At 54.2% G+C, this 21874-nt stretch overlaps 1 protein-coding gene across 1 annotated transcript; it reads left to right on the top strand.

Annotated features, from left to right (window-relative positions):
* Nucleotides 1–9870: 9870 nt before the first annotated feature.
* On the top strand, nt 9871–17469 carry EVX1 (even-skipped homeobox 1). The gene is made up of 6 exons (XM_055294458.2): nt 9871–10527; nt 12123–12379; nt 12963–14440; nt 14551–14716; nt 16281–16391; nt 17129–17469. The coding sequence occupies exons 1-3, from the start codon at nt 10101–10103 to the stop codon at nt 13500–13502; spliced, it is 1224 nt and encodes a 407-aa protein (XP_055150433.1). The 5' UTR covers nt 9871–10100; the 3' UTR covers nt 13503–14440; nt 14551–14716; nt 16281–16391; nt 17129–17469.
* Nucleotides 17470–21874: the final 4405 nt, after the last annotated feature.

Genomic DNA, 21874 nt, shown 5'->3' with positions numbered 1-21874 from the left:
GGCAGGAGAATTGCTTAAAGCTGGGAGGCGAAGGTTGCAGTGAGCCAAAATCATGCCATTGCACTCCAGCCTGGTGACAGAGCAAGACTCTGTCTCAAACAAAACAAACAAACAAACAAGAAAACTGCTGGACACAGAAGTCCACCTGAGCAGCCTAAAGTAATAGATGGAAGTTAAGGATTAATATGATGATCTGTGAATATGTGTCTGAAGTGGAAATGAAAGAAAAATAAGAAACAGAGACAAAGAAGTCAAAAGGAGTAACGGTGTTCCCTGATTTGCCATCTATTAGCTGAGTGATCCTAATCTCTCTGGGTCTCAGCTTCCTCATCTGTAAAGTGGAGATTATAATAATAGCTGCTCTTTCCATTTGGTAAGACTATTGCATTAAATGGGTCAGTGGGTGTGGAAATGTTACTTGGAAAAGAAGAGACCATGTAACTGTTAATTATTATTAATACTGATAGTAGTTCTCCTAGAAGAAGTTCCAGTGTTCTTCCAGGGCTTCGACTAGTTTGGTCACCTTTGGAAATGAAATCTATCTTTTGAGATCACACGGTAGTCACAGGCAGGGATTCAGCCTAATGAGTAGGAGCCCGGCTCCTGGCATCACACTGCTAGGATTCAAATTTCATCTCTGCCACTAATAGGCTACGTGATCCTGAGCAAGCATTTAACCCTTCTTTGACTTAGCTTCTCCATCCATAGAATGGGGATGATACTTATGTAGTCTCTTACCTTCTGGAGTTGTAAGAATTAAGTGCCATAATACATGTGTGCTATCCAGTTCACAGAAGATATTTGTAGGTATCTTTATTCTTAGATATAGGGTATTACTCTCGGGTATTCTTGGTGGCACCTTGGCCCCATACTGCCTAATTTACAACATTTGCTGTAACTTTAACTTATTAAATAGCATCCCAGAGTAAGCCTGATACTAGAAAAATATGACTAAATGAAAAAGCATCTATATCTACAGCTACATGGCTGAGGCCTTTTTGGCTCCTACTAAAACCATTTGCTTTCTTTTTGAGACAGACTGTAGCTCACCCAGGCTGGAGTGCAGTGGCATGATCTTGGCTGCAACCTCCACCTCCTGGATTGAAGCAATTCTCCCTGCCTCAGCCTCCCGAGTAGCTGGGATTACAGGCACCCACTACCATGCCCACCTAATTTTTGTATTTTTAGTAGAGACAGGGTTTCACCATGTTGGCCAGGCTGGTCTTGAACTCCTGAGCTCAGGTGATCTGCCCACCTCGGCCTCCCAAATCGCTGGGATTACAGGCGTGAGCCACCACGCCTGGCCTTCTCCATTTTAAAGCCAGCAAGCCAATCACATTTCAAGGCCTCTGGTCCCCTTTTGTGAAAGAAATCTCTAGGTAGGACAAGTTTTCCACCCTCCTCCAGCTCCTGCAGTTCCAGAGCAGTTTCTAACCTGCTGTCACAGAGTGAGGATTTCCATGTCCTTAGGCAGTGGATGAATGAGAGGGTGAGTGAGAAGCTAAGTTAGATAATGGCATCATTAGGTAACAAGTTAGTGCACGAAGAGCTACATGGAGGTGACAAGGTGGAAGGAGCAGAGGTAACAGATGCATAAATCTGTACTAGGGATTTTTTTTTTTTTAAAGATACACTTTCAAAAAGCCATTCCAGACTGGGTTCAGTGGCTCATGCCTGTAATCACAGCACTTGGGAGGCCAAGGTGGGAGGAATGCTTGAGCCCAGGAGTTCGAGACCAGCCTGGGCAACACAGTGAGATCCCCCATCTCAAAAAAATAACATAAAAAATAAAAATAAAGCCATTCCAGGCAGAGTGGAGAATCACAGAAACTTACCAAGTCGAATAATGAAATTCGTAGGGCTGCAGTTCTTAAATTTGAGTGTGCATTAGAGTCACTTGAAGGACTTATTAAAACATTGCTGGGCCCACCCCCAAAATTTCTGATTCAATAGGTCCAGAGTAGGGCCTCAGGAATTGCATTTCTAGTTAGTTCCCAGGTGACGTGGGGACCACAATCACTGTCATAGGGAATCTGAGAAGAGTTGCTGTAAGGCTGTCTTATTAGAAATGGTCCTCAGATGTAAGTGAGGCCCAAGAAAGAGTCCAAGGAGCTACAGAGATAGGAGTGTCCAGGGGCTCTCCACAGCCTGGACTTCCTGAGCCACAACAAATGGGGCCGACTAGTGTGCTGGTGGCATGATTGAACATATAGGCTGACCAGGCACTCTCATCCATGAGACCCTCCTTATCCAGACTTTGGCTGATATGTGGTGGCGGGGGGAGTTTAGGGGAAAGTGTTCAGCGTTTCCTCTCAAAGGACAGGGCGGGGTGGGGTGGGGGTGGGAGGAAGGAGCTCGCAGGAGAACTGCTTGACAATTCCCGCTCCACCGCGGTTAATCACTGTCTAGAGAAGCCGAGGTTAAGGGGCTGTGACCTATCACCCATCCCGCTTAGGATCCAGCTCAGAGAGCGGGCGCATAGGACCTGGTGGAATCGGCTGCCCTCTGGGGATGGGGGATTGGGGCCGCTGCTCCGGGCAGAGCCGCGGGATCCGAGCCAGCGAGGATGCTGGGACTTGCCGCGACTTCCGCCTCTGGCGATCGGCAGTGGGGGGCGCACCAAGACAGCAGTTCGGGAGCTGCGCTTTGTCACCGAGGCGGCGAGGGGCGGAGGGCGCAGACAGGGGCCACAGAGAAAGGACGAGGCTGCCGACCAGCTCCCAGAATGGAAAGGGACGCTCAGGGGCTCCAGGCAGCACCTGGGGCAAGGGGAGGGATGATACTCCCGGCCGGAGCCCAGCCTGTGGCGCGTGCTTCAGTCCTGAGCCAGCGGCTCCCTGGCTTCTGGGCTGGCATCCCTCCTACCCTCCTCCCGCTGCAACACGTCCCTGATAGCCGCTCCCCCACCCTCTGAAACTCACCGCCAGGCTTCTGGGCTGGGATCGCGCAGTCCCTCCACGTCGCGGCGCCCTGCGGCCCCTCCCGGTGAGCCACCCGGCCCTCGTGCTCTGCTCCTCGGATACCAACCTCGCCTGGCTCCCGCGCGTCGGGGACAGCGGCGGCGTCCGCCCAACCCACCTGGGAAGGGGGACCCTTATCTGGGTCTTTCAATCATACCCAAGGCATCGCAGTTTTCTGTCTGGGTGTTAGGGAAAGCAGTCCATGGTCCTGGGGCACGGCGTTAATGTCAGAGGAGAATCTGGCCCTTGGAGTCTGGACAACTTGCGTTAAAATCCCGGCTCGGCCTCTTCCCCACTGTGTAACTCTGAGCAAATTCCTCCACCTCTGGGGAGTCCGTTTTCCCGCTGCACTACGGGAGGAATTGTGCCTCGTCGGACGCTCAGAAGCTCAGTAGGAGAGGGGTGGGGACTAGTCTGGGCCAGGAGGGGTCTCTAGGCAAGTCAGTCCCCAGAACTCCGCATAGAGAGAGTTTTCCATTTCACGGGAGGGAGAGGCTAAGCCAGCCCAACCAGTTGGACTTCCTTGCCTGGGGTGGGGAAAGGGGGCGTCGGGGCAGTTCTCCCATCCCACACGTGGTAAACCGACTCCTCTGCTCCTTATTAGGCGCCACCGAGTCTTCCGGGCCCAGGACAGGGGAAGTGGTTTTGGCCTCGTCACCTTGGGAACTGAGAGAGACAAAGGGTCAGAGAGCACACAGAGACAGAGAGACACCCGCACCCTGGAGGAAGAATTTTGGGACGGTCGAGTTGCCCTCTACAACTCGATGGGCCCGAAATGATGCCTCCACGCAGATTTGCGGTCCTGCATTGCCCTGCTTGGGCGGCCCTGACAGACGCCGCAGTGGGCAGGTTCCCTCTTACAGTGCAGGGGTGAAGAGGGTGGAGATGGTGCCCCATGGCAGAGGACTGGGAGTAGGGGGAGCAAGGTGGTCAGGTTTGTCTGGCCCTTGGATAGCCCAGTGCTTGGAAAGAATTTGTGCCTGGACAAAATCTATTAAAAACAAACAAAAGATCCTGAAAACATATCCTCCCCTGACCCCACTCCAATCTCTTCTCAATAATGTAAAGGAAGCAGTGGTGTAATACAGTGATAATAACAGGACAGTTCCCTGGACTGTGGGTTTCCTTTATCCCAAAGGAAGGTCGGCCCAAGCTGAGTCCTGCCTTTTACAGCAGAAACCCCAGCGGGGTCATTCTCTCCCTGATGCAGGTCCAGAGCCTAGAGGTTTGGGTGGAGGCACATGCAGAACATAAAGGATGTCCCCAGCCAGGTTGCAGGTGTGACCAGGCCTGGCCAGACTCCTGGGTTTTGCCCCTTGGACCAATCAATCCTGGAGGTCAGTTTGAAGGCGGTAGCAGCCATGTAAGAGAAAATACTCTGGTAAAGATACACTCCCTATGAAATGGCTCAGGGAATTGTGCCTGGAGTATGGTGGCTCCAAGGGGGTGGGGGATCTGGGAACTGAAGGCCAACTTCTCTGCCTCTGCATTTTCCTGGGAACAGAGCTGATGGCTACGTGAAGGGGCCATACCTAAGAGGTTAAAACTGCCTGGGTGATCTTGGTGGGTCCTGCTCCTTTCCAGAAATGTTCTCAGGGCCTCAGTGGATTGCAATGGTCAGAGAGGGACTGGGCTTTGTCTCTTAGGGGCTCCAGGATCAGCAGCTGCAGTGATATTTCTGACATTCTGGCCTCAGGCTCTGAGACCCTTCCCGCATACTTCAGCAGAGCAGTTCTCCTACCCTACACTCCTGAGGGTGGCTCTCCCAACCCCTTCTGTGAGTTAATCTAGAAATGAGGTAGGGAAGAGGCCTTGGTCACAAAAAAATCACAAGTTGAATTTTTGGAAGAGAAGTCTCAGAAGGCAATGCCTAGTACCTTCCTAATGCTCAAATTGTGAGAGTGGCCTTTGAGCTGGAGGGAGGGGTTGAATCCTGATGCTCATTTACACATCAGCTTTCTGTCTGTGCTTCAGGTTTCTCAGCTACAAAGTAGAGATGATTCATGCTGTCTTCCTCAGAGCCTGTTGTGAGGCTGGAGAGCTAATACATGTGAAACGCTTATGCTGTTATCATGCGGGAACTCCAGACTTCTAATAAGAGGGATTTCTCTTTGCCCTCCTGGAAAAGTACGTGTGGTGTGGGTGAGGGATGGGGGTGGCAGGGTGAGGACTAGTCGGTCCAGCTGTGTGGGCCCTGAGCCTTCCAGCCATGCAGGTGCTTCTAAGGGCAGGAGAGACACTCTCTGAGAGGCCCATAGACCTGCCTAAACCCCAGTAAAGGCTGAGGCTTTGTGGAGGGTTGCCTTATGGAGAGTTAAAGCATTGCTGGGGGTTGAGGCATCCCTGAAGGCCAGGGAGGGACATGGCCCTGGAAAGAAGACTGAGCCTGGTTTGATACTCAGCCCTGACCTAGCCATCTGAGTCAAGACCGCTGGTCATTCTACAACTGTGGGAAAAAATGCACTGTGGACTCTTGAGGCCTTTTAAAGGACTATTGAATTAAATGAGATTGTTAGATTAAATGAGAAATGGGTGTTGATGTTCTTTGTAATAAAAGCGAACTTCAGGACAATAATGATGAAGAATCCATAGCATCTCTGCTAGGGTTGGGGAGGGAGCTGTCTGAGCCTTTGGGTGCTTGGGTGTTGGAGAATTGCTCTTGGACACAAACTGCACTGGGCCCTTCCAGTCAGTGGCTGAGGTGGGGGCAAACCTTGAGCTTGGGGAGGTCTTCAGCTGCCAGTCTCACCTTGGGTCCTCCAGCCCCAGGATGGGCCAGTGGTGGGAATGGGGATGTGAACCAGATATCCTTAGCATAGGGCCGGGAAGCTACCAGGCTGGCCTTAAGGAGCCCAGGCAGACAGGTGTACAGGCAGGAGTGCAGCAGGGTCAGCAGCCTCCCACGACCCGGCCCTCTGTTCCAGGAGGGTGGAGAGGAGGGGGCACTCTTCAAAATCAGAGTTCCAGAAGCCACAGTTTCCCCCGTCTGAAGGAGAAACTGTTCCACGGTGCCTGCCACAGTTGCACGGCTGCCACCGACTTTCTCAGCAGATTCCACTGCAGTGCAAGGAGGTGAGGGGAGTGGTCAACCCTCATCTACCTGCAAGTGTGAGATTCACTCGACCTTATTCCCCAGGGGTGCACCCAGCAGTGGCACCAGGTTCCCAGAAGGGCATCAGCAGCTGCCATGGCACAAGGAGGAACCGGGTCCCAGAACCACCCACCTCTGGCTGTCCCCACCGCGAGGACCCAGCAGTCCGAGAACTTCGATGGCTGGCGCCCCCACCACGGCCTCGAAGATGACGGAGGGCCCAAGACTAATATTCACGACAGCCAGACCACGCTTATTGTTTAGAAGGAAGCTCCCTTTGTTCTCAGTTTTTAACCAAAGAGAAGCGAAAACATTTTTTTCCCGATCACATTTTCACCGACACCTGAGCCGACAAGCCAGCTCCTGGCCCCTGGCTCAGGACTCCTCGCTCTCTCCCTTCTCGGGGCCCTGTCGCCATTGAAAGGCCCGCTGCAGGCTGGGGAGGGTGATCGGGGCCGCGGGCCAACTCCCTCGATCCGGGCGGGCAAACTGCGGAGGCAGGCCCCACAGGCGCCGCTTTTCCGAGCCCGGTTTTCTTGAGGAGCGAAGCTGTTCCAGCTGACCCGCGCGTCTGGGGGCCTGGGCCCGGCTTCCGATTCCATTTAAAACGACCCGCGCATCTTATCTCCGTCGCCTCCCCGGGGTTCCCACCCACCACCTCTGGCCCGGGCCAGGCCAGCCCAGCCCCGGCGGAAGCCAAGCTGGGAGCTTTTGAAGTCCCGAGAATTTCAATCCGAGAGGAGCCGGCTGGACCGGAGCCCGTCGCCCCAGCGGGGGAAGGGACGGGGGTCTGCCGTGTGGCAGGTGGGGGATGGGTGTCCCCCGCCGCGAGAAATGAGAAGCCGCCGGGCCTGGAGCGGCCTCCACCTCAGCTGCTATCAACCCCTCTCCGCTGTTATGGGATTGCCCAGGCTTAATGGGGTTGTGCAGGGCTTCACTTGCTCTCGGAATTTACCTTCCTTCTCGAGCCGTTCCGCGAATTACCTTCACGACACAGTGATAATGACGTTATTAAATACTCCCCCCACATTCACCACCCAAAAAACCAAAACAGTGCTCTTATCCAGTCCTCTCTTTTTTTGTCTTCTTTCCTTTAAAAACCCAACCGCTCTTAATGTGAGGTTGATGAAAGGATGCTTTTTGAAGAAGTGACATTTGGTTAAAACGTTTTCCCCCTAATGCGCCGGCGGAAAGGGGCGGGGGTGGGGGTGGTTCCCTAGGCTCCTAAGACTGGCGAAACAGTCAGCTTTGAAAGGGCGGGGCAGAAGTCGGGAGAGGGCTGGGGAAGGCTTTGGGCTGAGGGGATGTGTCCCTGAAGCTTCAGATCTGGAGCCCAAGGGAGGCAACCTCCCTCTGAAAAGCCGGTCCTCAGCTCAATCCAGCCCTCTCCGCGGGATGTAAGCCCTGCTCCGTAAGGCCCGACCCAGGAAGGAGACTAAGTGGCACTCCTTGATCTCTCGCTCCTACTCGGCTTTCATCTCACCCAGAGGAAAAGCGGATCAAATAGAGGATTCCTATTGAATGCAGAGCTGGGGGCGGGGTGGGGAGCCAGGAGTCCCTCTGAGGACCCAGCCCCCAGGAGATGGGGGCAGCAGGCTACCCATGAGAAGGTGAAGTGCTCAAGGAGGAAAGGAGGGTGGGCACTGCAAAGGCCCAGTACTGGAGGGCCCTATAGAGAGTAGGCAACCTTGGAAGCTCTAAGACAGATGCCCAGGTGGCTTGCCATTGACAGGAAAGAGAGCAAGCCAGGTGTTCCCTCAGGCTGTGGCTGCTGGTAGGGAGGACAGAGCATGACAGAATACCTGGACAGCTCTCCAAGGCAGCAAAAGGTTCTAGGATTTGACTCCCCCCACTCCCAGTGCTCCTCTCACCTCTAAAACATTTCCCTGGATTTTGGGGCTAGCAGTGCTCAGCACATAGTGGCTTCAGGAGTCCCAAGGAGTAGAGATATCTATGTGGACACTACCTTCCGGATCCCGCTGCCTCCGCCCCCCGCCGGACAAGATTAATGAACATCTTCTTAAGACTGAAGGAGAAGTGGAAAGCCGGAGTGAAGTGGAAACTTTGTCTTTCTTTGGACCCCTTACTTCCTCTACCTTCCTTAACCCTATGGATAGGAAGATGGAGGAGAGAAGCAAAGAGGGAGAAGAATACAGAAAGAGAAGAAGGAGGAGAGAAAAGTAGGAGATAACAGACAAAAACGTCACGGAAGAGGACTTACCTGTAAAAGCTGGGGCTTTGCTAGGGACACGGAAAGGAGGGAGGTGCTGGGCTGCCCTTTGCAGCTGGCTGCCTAGGGCTAGAAGCTCTTGGGGAGGAGGCGGAGAAAGTGGGGTTGAGCATAGAAGGTGCCCAACTTCTGCCCTCAGCAATGTGGGGATAGACTCAGCCCACCCACCTGGCCCCAGCACACTTGCTTGGAGCTCAAAAAGGGTCAGTTTGAAGGAGTTTTATTCCAGCTTCTTCCCCGGGAGAGGAGCCAAGAGAGGCCTATGGCAGCTCCCAAATATCAAGTTCCACAACCCCTGCCCCCACCTCCAGCCCCTTCATCACAGCCCCTACTTACTTGCTGTTTTAGGCATTTTCAGCGACTTCACTCTCTTCTACCTCAAACGCCATCCACTTTTGGAGACAGGGACCACCGACCCTAGGCAGGGACTTGGGAGAGGACCTTATGAGTCAAACCTCTATGAACCCCAACCTTTTTGTGCTCCGGGAGGCTGAACCCCTGCCCAAAATAGCGCGGTGAAAGCTACTGCCTTCTTCCAGGTAGGGGCCTCCAGTGCTGCCACAGCAGGGGCCGCATTTCCTGGCGCCTCTTCATTTGAAAAACCTCTTTCCAGGAGAATTCGTTGATTCTGAACGAATACCTTAAAATACGGGCAAGGGAAAAAAAAAAGACAACTCTTAGAAACTCTCCGCACCCAACATACCTGGAGTACAGGCGAGGCCCAGGCAAACGGGAAAGCGACTTCTTCTACGAATAGCCATCTCAAGATGAAGCCAGGCTGTGGAAAACTTAAGGCCATCTAGATGGGAAGGAGGCATTTAAAAGAAATCAGCACACACTCTTACAGCAGCCAAGGCGGGTCTTTAAATTAAAAAAAAATTAAGATATTTATTTCTTGCTCCTTGGGGAAGAAAAATAGCAAAGTTTAGTTCCCAGGAGTAAGGAGACAGAGGTGGGTAGGGAGAGGGAGGAGAAGAGAGGAAAAGATGGCCCAGCCTCAAGCTCTCCAGTCAACTTGAGGTGGGGGGAATACATTTTTCCCTAGCTTGTAAAAAGCCTTTTCAGCCAGTTTGAGGTTAGCTGCCAGGGGCAGACAGTTTTAATAATGCTGACAGAATTGAGGCTTGTAAGCCAGGCTTCACACTTCTAAAATGCAGTTATGGATTCTTTCATCGGTGTTAGATCAAGGCACCAAGTTAAGAAAACAAAAGTCAAAACAACAATAAAAGAAAAAATCAAAAGCGTATTTAATTACCGAGTCCCGCTGCCCCTGCGGAACTGGCCGCGCACGTTAAGCTCTCTTTTCTTTCTGCGGAATTCCATTTGCATCCCCTCTGCCTGGGTGTCTCCCTCTCTCAGTGTGTGTGTCTCTCTGTCTGTTTTCACACTCTCCTCCCCATTCGAGCGAGGCCCACACCTGGCGCATCACTGCCGAGCCATTAGCTGCGGGTTTCCTTTCATCTTCGCTGTGGCAGACGTTTCTATTTATCCACTTGCGCTCGCCGAGTGGCGTCACCAGCAGTACTGTAATGACGATTGCAGCAGGAGGATGACAGCTTAGAAAGAAGAGGGCAATGGGGCTTCCTCCCAGAGGCGGTGCGGCACAGAGGAGCGCTCGCTTCACAAGGTGACCCTAGCTCCCCACCGCCACCGCCGCGGTCGCGGTCCAGAACGCGCTCCAGCCGCTCCACGCCGTCCCAGGCACCCAGCCTCTCTTTCTCCCTCTTGCAACCAAGATCTGTCCGGCCGTTGGAGACCCGGGGAGCCGGGGTTAGGAACTCATTTGGGGCTTTCCCCTCCCCCACCGGAGAGCCCCGGGATGGAGAGCCGAAAGGACATGGTTGTGTTTCTGGATGGGGGTCAGCTTGGCACTCTGGTTGGCAAGAGAGTCTCAAATTTGTCCGAAGCCGTGGGCAGCCCGCTGCCGGAGCCGCCTGAGAAGATGGTGCCCCGTGGTTGCCTGAGCCCTCGGGCCGTCCCTCCGGCCACTCGGGAGCGCGGCGGGGGAGGCCGGGAGGAGGAGCCGGTAGATGGACTAGCAGGAAGCGCGGCGGGGCCGGGCGCCGAGCCCCGGGTAGCCGGGGCGGCCATGCTCGGCCCGGGACCCCCGGCCCCCTCAGTCGACAGCCTCTCCGGCCAGGGGCAACCCAGTAGCTCGGACACCGAGTCGGATTTCTATGAAGAAATCGAGGTGAGCTGCACCCCGGACTGCGCCACCGGGAACGCCGAGTACCAGCACAGCAAAGGTAGCCACCGCGCCCCTCCGCTCCCCGGGCCTCCCACTGCGCCCACCCTTCACTTCGGCGCAGGCCAGGAGGAAGACACTCCCTTCCCTTAGGGCAGGATAGCTGGGGGGACCCACCTGAGCAACTCTCCCTGCTATCTGCGTTCTGGCGGGGGTCTCCTACTGTGTTCTGGCATTGGCGGGACTGAGGGTGACAGCAGTGCCTTGAGTGCGGGGTGCGGAGGGGGCGGATGCAAGTCGTGGACTTGGGGGATTCAAAGCTCACCCCAAGCACCCAGTGTTTCAACTGCTTGGGGAATGCTTCAACTGCTCCGGGAAGACACTTTCCCCAGGCGAGGGCAAGATTAAACGCCGGTCCGGGCAGTTTGTGGCTGGCGGGGTGTAAGAGGCATGGAGGCGTGGAAGCCAGGAGTCCATAAAGGACCGTAAAATTGCGGCCCACTTGGGCAGCCCGGGTGCTGCAGCCCTCCGACCAGTTTGCACGTCGGTCAGAGGTCCAAATTACCTTGTCACTTCCCGGGCTTGGCGGCGCCAGGTCGGAAATGATCCCAATGGTCTAATTGCCTTTGGTCTCCGGTTGCATTTGAAAAGGCAGAGATCGGGTCCTCCCCCCTTCCCCTTTCCTTCCTAGTCCCACTTCTCCACCCAAAGGAAAAGGAGCTGCAGGGGGCTGGAGCCCCACCCTTCTCAGAGGTAGGCCCAAAGGGGGGCTGGTTTAACTGGAGAACCCCTCCCCACCAAAGGCTAGTGGGAAGGGGGTGGATGGCCCGGAAGGGAGTTTCCCTCTGTGCCAACAATCACCTCCCCAGAAGGGGGTGGAAAACTGGGCGTGGGTTGGGGGGGAGGAGAGGGGAGCCCACCAGCAGACACTCCTCCACAGAACTGCAGGAGTGGGTGGAAAGAGCCTGGGAGGGAAGAAAGACCACCCCCTGGCCTTGGCAGCCAACACCTTGTTGAATACCTGCACCTACCACTTACTATCTTATCACCGATTTCACCCAGCCTCCTTCCCATAACCTGCCCTCAGAACAACCTGCATTCCACTCACATATACTAAGGTAATAAATAAGATACTCGACATGCATTCTCACTTCAGCCCTGCAATACACGGAACCTAGTACACATTCCCACACCTGTTCTGGCAGCCTGGCACACATAAGAGCAAGGAAACTCTGAATGCCAAGCATACTACAATGCACTTGACCTAGAGTTTACAACGCTCTGGCACAAAGGTGCATCTCAACTCATGTGCCTGTCAGAAGTGCACACCCTTGCCCACCCCTGCCAACGGGAGGCAGAAAGCTCACCTATGCTCCAGGGCAGGTGGGAAGGGCGGCTGGGAATCCCTGTACCCAGGATTCCTTAGAGGAAGAGAAGGCCTACCCAAAGACCTCTACCTACCCAGTCAAGGGCAGGCCCTTATCTTCCCTTCTTGGGTTCCCCAGAGGCCGCAGTACCCTAGCAGAAACAGTTACTGAGGTGGCTGACAGGGTGTCCCTTCCCAAATCACCCTCCCACCTTAGGCCTACAGCCCCACTTCAATGGCGTTTGTGTGTCTGTGTCTGTACACGCCTGTGCTCTGGACTCGCGGTGCAGGGTCCGGCTCCGAGGCGCTGGTCGGCAGTCCGAACGGAGGGAGCGAGACCCCCAAGAGCAACGGCGGCGGTGGTGGGGGCGGCTCGCAAGGCACCCTGGCGTGCAGCGCCAGTGACCAGATGCGTCGTTACCGCACCGCCTTCACCCGAGAGCAGATTGCGCGGCTGGAGAAGGAATTCTATCGGGAGAACTACGTATCCAGGCCGCGGAGATGTGAGCTGGCGGCCGCCCTAAACCTGCCGGAAACCACCATCAAGGTATGCGGGGTCCAGGCTGGGGAGGCGGGTGTGCACCTATTTAGCGGGAAGTAAATACCAACTGCCCACTCCCTAAAACGCAGGCCAGGAATCTGGGCCTGGGGTCTCCCTGCCCGGCGCGTGCAGATTGACCCTCGTGACAGCTCCTAGGCAGGCATTGCTGCCATGTGGTTGACTGTCCCTTTCCTGGTTAAATAGACAAGGGGTGGGAGTGGGGGAAGGGGATAGAGTGCCTGTGCGGGTGACAAGGAAGTTTCTGGGGACTCGCTGTCTGCGGCCGCAGACCAATTGAGTCCATGTCCTCTCGCTGCTCCTCCCATACACACACTGGCCTCTGGCACCCCAGGGGCCTGGCCACCTGGGCAGAGGGAAGGAGGGAGCGGGCTGGAGTCACTCCCCAAACCTCTCTCGGAGGGATTCCAGCTCCAGGTGGTGGTGGTGGGGTCGGTCTCTACCCAGCTGGTGTCTGCTTTGGCTCTTCCTGCCCTGCGAACACTGTCCCCGGAGCGGGACCAGACAGACTACTGGCCTCTGAGCATCGGGCCGAGTCCAGCTGCCGAACCTGCTCCGCACTTCTCCCCAGGTGTGGTTCCAGAACCGGCGCATGAAGGACAAGCGGCAGCGCCTGGCCATGACGTGGCCGCACCCGGCGGACCCCGCCTTCTACACTTACATGATGAGCCATGCGGCGGCCGCGGGCGGCCTGCCCTACCCCTTCCCATCGCACCTGCCCCTGCCCTATTACTCGCCGGTGGGCCTGGGCGCCGCATCCGCCGCCTCCGCCGCCGCCTCGCCCTTCAGCGGCCCGCTGCGCCCGCTCGACACGTTCCGCGTGCTGTCGCAGCCCTACCCGCGGCCCGAACTGCTGTGCGCCTTCCGCCACCCGCCGCTCTACCCCGGGCCCGCGCACGGACTGGGCGCCTCTGCCGGCGGCCCCTGCTCCTGCCTCGCCTGTCACAGCGGCCCGGCCAACGGGCTGGCGCCCCGGGCTGCCGCCGCCTCGGACTTCACCTGTGCCTCCACCTCCCGATCGGACTCCTTCCTCACCTTCGCGCCCTCTGTGCTCAGCAAGGCCTCCTCGGTCGCGCTGGACCAGAGGGAGGAGGTGCCCCTCACTAGATAAGGGGCCGCTGGCCGGCTGCCGTCTCCATGATGCCCGTGGGGTCACCCCCCGGCCCCGGGACTCAGCCAGCCTCGCTCCTGAGGGGAGAGGAGAGGGCGGAAAAGGACCAGCGGGATCCCGCCGCAAGAATTGGAAAGCCTAGGAAGTGGCGGTGGCTAGCGCATTTGGGGGGCAGGAGTGGGGATAGGGAAGCAGAGGTTGAGAGACCTTCCTCTGCGGCGGCCTCCGGACCCACCGCCCCTCACCGGGGTCGAAGGTGTAGCTCCAAAGCTAAACAAAACTTAGCAGTGACAGCAACCAATATCCAGCCCCTCGGCCCCTCACCCTCCACCTCACACTCCCTTCTCACCGGGCCCCCTCTCCCTAGCCAAGGCCCAAGCACTGGAAAGGGAAATTGCTGTCTCTCTGAACAAAATGCTGTGTATGCAGAGCAGGTAGAGATTAATCTTTGCCAGCTTTCCCAAGGCATGATAAGGGGCTGGTGGATGGCAACATACCAGTCATTTGGAGGAGAGAGTGAGAGATGATTTACTACCAGGGAGAATCCGGCCCCTTGGCATGGAACCTGGAGCCTCGACTACACAGCATCTTCTGGGTCTGGCGTCTGCCAGCACCTGATCTCTTTCCTCATTCTCAGCTTTGTGACACCTCTCGACTTGCGGCTCCATCTCTCCCTGCCGCCACTTTTTTGTTGGTCAGGGAGGCTGCAGATGCCCCAGGAGTCCTTTGCCGATTCTCTGAGGCCAAGCCTTTTTTCCCTGGGCCAAGCACACACCCTGATTAGCAAGTGATGTGTGCGAGGAGGGTTTGTGAATGTTGAATGTGGAATAATGATCACCATGGAGCTGGCCACTGACCCCAGAGCTGAGCTGTTAACAAGGCGCCCAGGGAAGAGCTTAGGGAGTGGGAACTTCACCTCCCTCTCTCAGTATCTGGCGGTAAATTAGAGGCAATTTTCATCCTTTGCTTGTTCACCTTCACTTCACCAGGAACTTTCTGGCCCTACCCTTTGCATTGGGCATTTTACAACTTTCATTTTCTTCCCAAGCTACCACTGGAGCTTGACTTTCAGATACCAGTGGGAGCCTTCTGTCCCTTCTGGGGACCCTGTCTGTGGCCTCCACCAGGGTTTGTTTAGAGCCACTCCCAAATCCTCACTCCACACTCATCCTTGCAGCCAGTTTTTGAGGAAGAGGAGAACGTGTAACCCCAATGTAAGCTTCACCCTGACTGAGAGGGAGTGGTTCTTCCTGTAGGGAATGAATTTGGTTTGGTTTGGGGTTTTCCTTTGAAGCCCAAAGAACTTGCTGTTATGATTTGTTAACCACATTGCAATAAAAGCTGGACATAATTCTCACCTTAGCATTTTAGTTTTTGTGGCAGCAGGCAGCTCTTAACTGACTTTTTAAATTGCTAGTTCAGCCACCATGGGTTCGAGTAGGGAAGGAAAACAGCCATTGCATGGAGGTGGAGAAGGCAGGCTCCAAGCTGCCCTGGGGTGCATGTTTCCTTAATTTTGGGTATGTTGGGAGCCCTTCCTGGGTAAAGTGGAAGCAGAGTGCTGCCAGGGGCCCACCCCTGTGGTTTCTTCTCCAGTTGTTCCAATCCTTTGAGCAACTGAAAGGGGACCCAGGTTGTGGTCTCTGAGCAACCTTCCTCCACCCCAGCCCAAAGGGAAGGTGAGTGGGGCAGTGGCAGTAGAGCCTGAGTACTGCAGAGAGCTGAGTTTTCTGGTCAAACTGGGCCTGCACTTGAGGGTGGAGGACAGCAGGGAGGAAGGCTCCTTGGTTGGGATCATCTTGGTCTGAATTGTCCTTATACTGGAAGTCATCTTGAGGGTGGGATTCTGAGGGGTTAGGACAAGAGGAAAGGCAGCGCTCAGCAGCTACCTTCCAGCCTGCACCTGCACCCCCCACAGGAGAGCCAAATGTGGCTGGTTGTGGAGTTCCACTCAAGCAGGGGAGAGATGGGTGCCTTCTGGGAGTCCAGGAGGCTCTGGATTGCATAGACACGAGGAGTCCTCTGCCACCGTCTTTGCCAGCACATAGAGACTCCTCAAATGCCCTCCTCCCTCCTTGGGTTCCACAGCAAATCCTCCTGCACACAGTAGCGGGTGCCCTCCCAAGCAAATTGTGCCCTGAGGTTTCCAGCACCCCCTCCCCTGCAGCCAAAAGCTCCTGGGTGCCAAATCCCGGTAAATTTTGCGGTTGCTCCACATTGGGCAGAGATTGCTTGCGACAGGTAAATGGGCTGCGGGTTGCCTTAATGCCAGGCGTATTTTCAGTTAATAGGGAGGGAAAATGAGGTGTCTGCAGCGATATTGGAAAGTACAAGATCGATGATCCGGCTTCGTGTCCAATCAGCAGCCTTTAATTGACTGTATTTTCTGGGTAATTGAGCCTCTCTTCCTCCAAATTGAAGTGGAAGATATAACAATACATCTTGCCAGGAGGAATTACTCATTACTTCATAATGAAATTTCCCTTTTGCCAAGGTTTGCGGTTTGGTGCTAGGCACAACTTCTCACTCCCTCTCTCCCCCCAAACATTCTTAGCCCACTTGCATCAGGCAACCCCATCTGGCATGACACGTTCCATTTGGGTGGTGGCAGGGAGGAAGTGGGAATTGACTTGAAGAAGGTACTGCTCCTTCACAATCACAACCTCCTTATCTGTAAAATGAGAAGGCTAGACCAGGGCCTAGCATGATGTTGTTTTCATTTTTCACCTTTCTCAGTGTCTCTACTTAGCTTTGCCTCATCTCGGTTCCACTTTGCAGGAGGGAAAATGGAGGCTCGAGGTCTACACAGCTATTAGTGGCCGATGTAGCTATGAGCTCCGGGCTCCCACTTCCTCTTCTCTCACCCTGTTTTGGGGCACAGATTCTGAGGTAACCCCCAGTGAAGCCTGACACCTCACTCCCGACTCACGCTTTCCCAGGGCTCTTCAATCCCGGCCGGCCGGCAGGGCCTGGGAGAGCGGTCCAGCGCCCAGCCCAGATTCACCCAGCTGGGCAAGGCTGGCCACCCCACAGCCCGAGTGTGCACCGGCCCCCGGCAATTGCTGGCTTGTTAGCATGTGATTGATTGCCTTATTAAAGCGTGTTCTTGTAAGTGTGACCAAACTGATTGCATTGCATATGTTTGGGATAATGCTCATTTTAAACAACAGGATAAAGAGGATGAGCTCCGCAGAGCCTTGAAGACAAAACGATTCTGGCTAGCAGCTCCCTAACTATGGCATTAAATTGCTCAGTTACATAGCAAATCACTACTTGGTTTCTACACCCTTGTCCCTATTTTTTTTTTTTTCTGTCCTACAGTTTGATCCTGTCACCCAATGTGGTATGCCCCATGAATGGTTTCTTTAGTGATTATGTTGACTCCACCTTCCTAGTTTCAAACCCTGCACCCACACTCTCCAGACAGGAAGTCCCTCTCCCTCGACCAGGGATTGAGGGAGAAGAGATTCAGAATGCATCTCCTTGCCCTAGGCCTTCCGGGGGGGACATGGCCTTAGACAGTCACCCCCAAATGGGGCTCAGCTCCTCACAGTAAGTCGAGTGTCCCCCCACATCCCCAACCCCAGCCCTTTCACTAAAGTTTAAAAGATTCTTTTGTTCCTCAGGCTTCTCCCGCTTGGTTGCTTCCATTATTCCCCAACTGAGGAAACCCCAGCCACCATATGTCTGCCGGAGAATGAGCATGAGTGTCGCGGTGGACAGTTGCCGCCAAAGGTGTCCAGACGGATGGCATTCTCAGGGATCTTAGCATCCTCTCCATACACCATCACCCAAGAATGGTAGAGGAAGGAGTAGGAGTGGGGGTACAGATAGGAAAGAAAGGAGGTTGTGGCCACAAAATTGGCATTTCTCTAATTACCAACCCCCTCCTCCACCATCCTGCCACCATTTGTCATGGCAAAGTTCTCTTTCTGTGCCCCTTCCCTAACAAAGAAATCCTCAGTCAGCCTCCACCTACTCCTTTTGATTTGCAGGAAGCCAAACTGCTAGCAGATTGAGCTTCCTAAGGGATACCTTTGGGATATGTTGGAATCCTGATTTGTTCAAGATGATGACGGTCATCAGAACAAATCAGAAACAATGCCACTCTTCAGGGTGTCATTTGTAAGTGCAATAACACGGATTCGTTTGCAAAACCCAGCTAAACTGCGTCTGGATAAGTGACCAGATCCAAACGACAAATTTCTTCCATCACTCACCTCCTCCCAAGCTCTGCGGGGGCAGCACAGAAGACCGCTTTAGGGTGAAACTAAGGCTCAGCTCACCATTTGTGCCAGCTTGAGGGACCCTGGAAACGTTGACTTTGAGAAAAAGACAAAAGAAAACAAAACAAAACCCAATCACAAAACATATCCTACTGTATACAAAGCAAACAGAAACACAAAGTTGTTTCCAAAATCACCTTTTCAGCAAGTAAGTATGCGATATTCTGAGCAGGAGCAGGAGGGAGAGAAAGATTGCCACTTAAACATGAAAGCATTAAGTAATTATTTAAAACACGGCTGTTTAGAAAAATATTTGTATTTATTGCAGCTGCTCAATTGGCCTCGTTAAAGTCGGCAGGCATTTAAATTGTGTTACAATCTCATTTAAATCCCGCTCCGTTCCAGCAGGCTGAAGAGCTTGAATAGACCAATCACTTCATAATGATGATGAATGAGAAATTAATTCAGATACAAGCAAGACAATTTAGGCCTTCATCTGTTTAAATAGCCTTCCAATATTACTCGCCATCGCGGGTCACAGATTGAATCAATTGTCCAATCTTGTGAAAGTCATATCCTTGCATCTTCATCGAGATTATTTATAGCGCAGTGAGCGCTGCTGAAAGGTATACGCTGTTAACAGGGACAATTACTTAAAGGGAAGCGTTTATAAAGTGGAAAACAAATGCCGGGATTGGTAACAAATGGGATCAAAAGCAGCCATTCCAATCTGGCTCCCCGAGGGAAAGGAGCGGGCGCGGCCCTGTAGGATTGGGGGCGCTTCTGGCCTCCTCAAGGCCCAGGTGAGGCCGAGGGTCCCCGGCGCGCCAGCCTGCGCCGTGGCTGTGGCTGCGGCTGCGGTGGCGACTCGGGCCGGGCCTCGCTCTCGCCGGCTTCGGGTTCCCGCCTCCCCCGCGCAGGCAGCGGCCGCGTGTGGCCCGGGCTGAGCAAGGCGAGGAACAGCGAGCCCCCGGACGCTGACCGCAGGACGTCCCAGTTTGTGCCCGGGTCTCCGTGCCTCCCCGTACGGGGCTCGTGCCCCCGGGCCTGGGTCTGACCCACAGGGCGCTGAGGCCTTTGTAGCTGAAGTCGGGAGGCCTCGTTGCGAGCGCAGCACAGGTTGCTGGTAGCTTCTGGATTCTGGAGGCTTGGCCTTCCTTCTAAGCCGATGGCGGGGAAAGAACCTCGTTTCCACAGTCGCTTGCCATTTGGGGACGGGAAGCGCGCCCCGGTCGCTTCACGTCCCTCTGGGCCGGAGCCCTTTCCATGGCCGGCTCCTCTGGGGGCCCTTGGGCCTGTGAGCAGCGTCTAGTTCCCCCAGAGAAGAATCCTTTCCTTCCCCCATCGAAGTGTCCGTTTCTGTATCCTGAAATAACCCCTCCTGGGTGAGGCCAGCTCCCCTCCGTCGCCCTCCTCCCGCAGGCGTCGGGGAGCCTCGTGAGGACCCCGTGCAGTAGAGTCCAGGCAACAGGTGCCTCCCCAGGTGTCTACTTGCCCTCCCTCAACCTGTTAAGTGAAAGACCAGAACGAAGTGCGCGGGGAGGTGGTTTTGTTTCTTCCGAAACTGGCGCTGTTGGGTAAAACCGCGTGCTGCGTCTACGCTGGCTCTGTTAGTGTGCGTGTCCCAGAAGAGCGGGCCTTCTAGGCGGCACTCTTTGGAGAAGTAAGTGAGGTGAACTCAGAACAGAGAAGCGGGAACGATTGTTTGATGTGCCGAGCCGGAAAAAGAGAGGAGAGGGAGAGGCTCCCAGCGAGCGAGGAGACAGAGGAGCCCACGCGGCACAGCACGGGCCCTACTCTTGCCCGCGTAGAGGTGTGTGTGTGTGTGTGTGTGTGTGTGTGTGTGTGTGTATGTGTGTGTGTGTGTGTGTTTTCCGCTGTATTTCTGTGTTTGAAACAAAAGCCCAACTAACGGATTTCTGGCGCTCTGAGGACTCGCTCCCGGGAGCGACTTTGATGTATTGCTGTCCAATTAGTGCGTTTAATTGGTGTCCTCGGGGACAGGCAGGCCCGGAGCTGGGACAGAGCCTCCTCTCGCCTCTCCTGCACACTGGAAAGGTAAAATTTATAACGCACTGTAGCCACCCCTTGGGAGAGCGAGCGAGAGTGGGAGGCAGGGGAGAAAGGGAGAGATGCAGCTCTGTTTGCAGAGGACGGAGCCTCCAACCCGGGGGTTCGTGGGGAAGGGCCCAGACCACCGGGTTCGACTCAGTTTTCTGTGTAAGAGGGTTCGGGGCGGCTGAGTCGCTGAGGATTATGAATTTGCTCGCAGAAAGGCCTAGGGAGCTCTCATTGTCTGTACAAACCCACCCCATGTGGTCTACCATCTCGTTAATAATGGCTGTTTGTTAACAAGGATGCGGAGGTTAAATAATCCGGGTGGAAGATTAAACACGTCTCATCAAGGCGCTTGGAAGCCGCGCGGTGCAGAGACTTGCGCTGGAGCCGCCTGGCTCGCTGAAGCCTGGAGGAAGGTGGGAGCACAGCCTGCAAGGAGCCCTGGGGTAGAGGAGGAGGGAAGGTCTGGGCTCCCTCTTCAGGGTGTCTTGCTATGCCAGGACAGGTCTAACTCCTCCACATGTCAACCAGAAAATCCACATAGAAGCCAGCCCCAGTGAGGTGTGGAGGTCAAACCCTCGGAGTAGTTGGCTGGAGGGCAGACATGGAGCATCTGGGGTCTGAACCAAAGGCCCCCTTTTGAGGAGGGGTGGCCATCCCCTGCCTCCCAGTCCTTACGTGTCATGCATCTGGCAATTTGTGCCTACATGGGATCAGCACTGGATTAGAAGACAGAAGATGTGGCTTCTAGTTTGGGTTCTGCCCCTAAATCACTGTGGAATTTTTATTACATTATTCTCCCAGCTTCATTTTTCTACTGTGTAAGAGACAGGAGATGGGGCTTGATGTAGATGATGTATAGCATTTCTTCTTCTCTCCAGCTTCCCACCAGAGTTAGGGAACTGAACACCTTATAAGATGCTCTGTCTCCCCTAAACCTTGCAGGATGCAGTCAAAGAGAATTTTATTTAGCAAATATCTGAGGGCCTACTCTGTGCCAGTCATGATGCAGTATGTATTTTTTAACTGAGAGCAGAATATCAGTTCATATTCCCCTGTTATTCTCAAATATAATGTTTTATAACAAAAGATGAAACAGAAAGAACTTCAAAGAGAATCGAATAGGATGGGTATGTATGTACAGGGTAGAGAAACTATAAAGGGAAAGGTAAAGGCATTGACAAAAGTTGTGAAGAACTTGTTGAACTGGCAAGGAAGTCAGTGGATAAATACTGCGGAAGTAGCTCCTTAACAGAGATACTATGTAGGAGAGTAGAGAGAAGGTCCCCTCCTGAATCCTGGTGATTTGGCAGAGAACAAAAGGGTAAGGGTTACAGAATTTGACTAGGAGGCCCAAGTCTCATGCATCTATTATTGCCAATTTTTGGTTTATATATTCTTTCAGTAGTTGGAATCTCTCTCTCTCTCTTTTTCTTTTTGAGATGGGGTCTTGCTCTGTTGCTCAGGCTGGAGTGCAATGGCCCCATCAGGGCTCGCTGCAGCCTTAAACTCCCAGGCTCAAGTGATCCTCTCATCTCAGTCTCCTGAGTAGCAAGGGCCACAGGCATGTGCCACCATGCCTGGATAAATTTTTTTTTTTTTTTTTGGTTGGGGGGTAGGGATGAGGTCTTGCTGTGTTACCCAGGCTGGTCTCAAACTCCTGGGCTGAATAAACCCTCCCACCCTGGTGTCCTAAATTGTTGAGATTGCAGGAATGAGCCACTGTGCCCAGCCCAGGAAGTTTACTCTTTAGCTAATTTTGAAACATTGCTTTCTGAATCCACCAATCAGGAAACTCAGTTGCTAGGCTGGGACTCTTCAAGCTTCTGGGTGATGGGGCATTTAGCCTCAAGGAAGGCAATGCTGCTTAAATCACTAAACCATGTCTCAGTTTCTGTGAGTCAGGAATCTAGTGAGCTTAGCTGTGTGTCCCTGGCTCCAGGCTATTCCACTGGGGTTGTGGTCTTATCTAAAGCCTCAGCTGGGTGAGGATATGTTCCCAGCTCACTCATGTGGTTGTTTGGCAGGATTCAGTTCCTTGCTGGTGGGCTATTTGGCTGAAGGCTTTGGTTCCTTGTTGGTGGTTGG

This window comes from Symphalangus syndactylus, chromosome 9 (assembly GCF_028878055.3).
Source record: "Symphalangus syndactylus isolate Jambi chromosome 9, NHGRI_mSymSyn1-v2.1_pri, whole genome shotgun sequence".
Classification (NCBI taxonomy): Eukaryota; Metazoa; Chordata; class Mammalia; order Primates; family Hylobatidae; genus Symphalangus; species Symphalangus syndactylus.
This window is presented reverse-complemented; position numbering and strand designations above follow the sequence as displayed.

Bases quoted from the DNA above. Each gene is read 5' to 3' on its own strand.
- EVX1 (XM_055294458.2), top strand. From the start codon at position 10,101: ATGGAGAGCCGAAAGGACATGGTTGTGTTTCTGGATGGGGGTCAGCTT. The intron at 10,528-12,122 runs GTAGCCACCGCG...CTCGCGGTGCAG, and splicing joins CGAGTACCAGCACAGCAAAG to GGTCCGGCTCCGAGGCGCTG. The intron at 12,380-12,962 runs GTATGCGGGGTC...ACTTCTCCCCAG, and splicing joins TGCCGGAAACCACCATCAAG to GTGTGGTTCCAGAACCGGCG.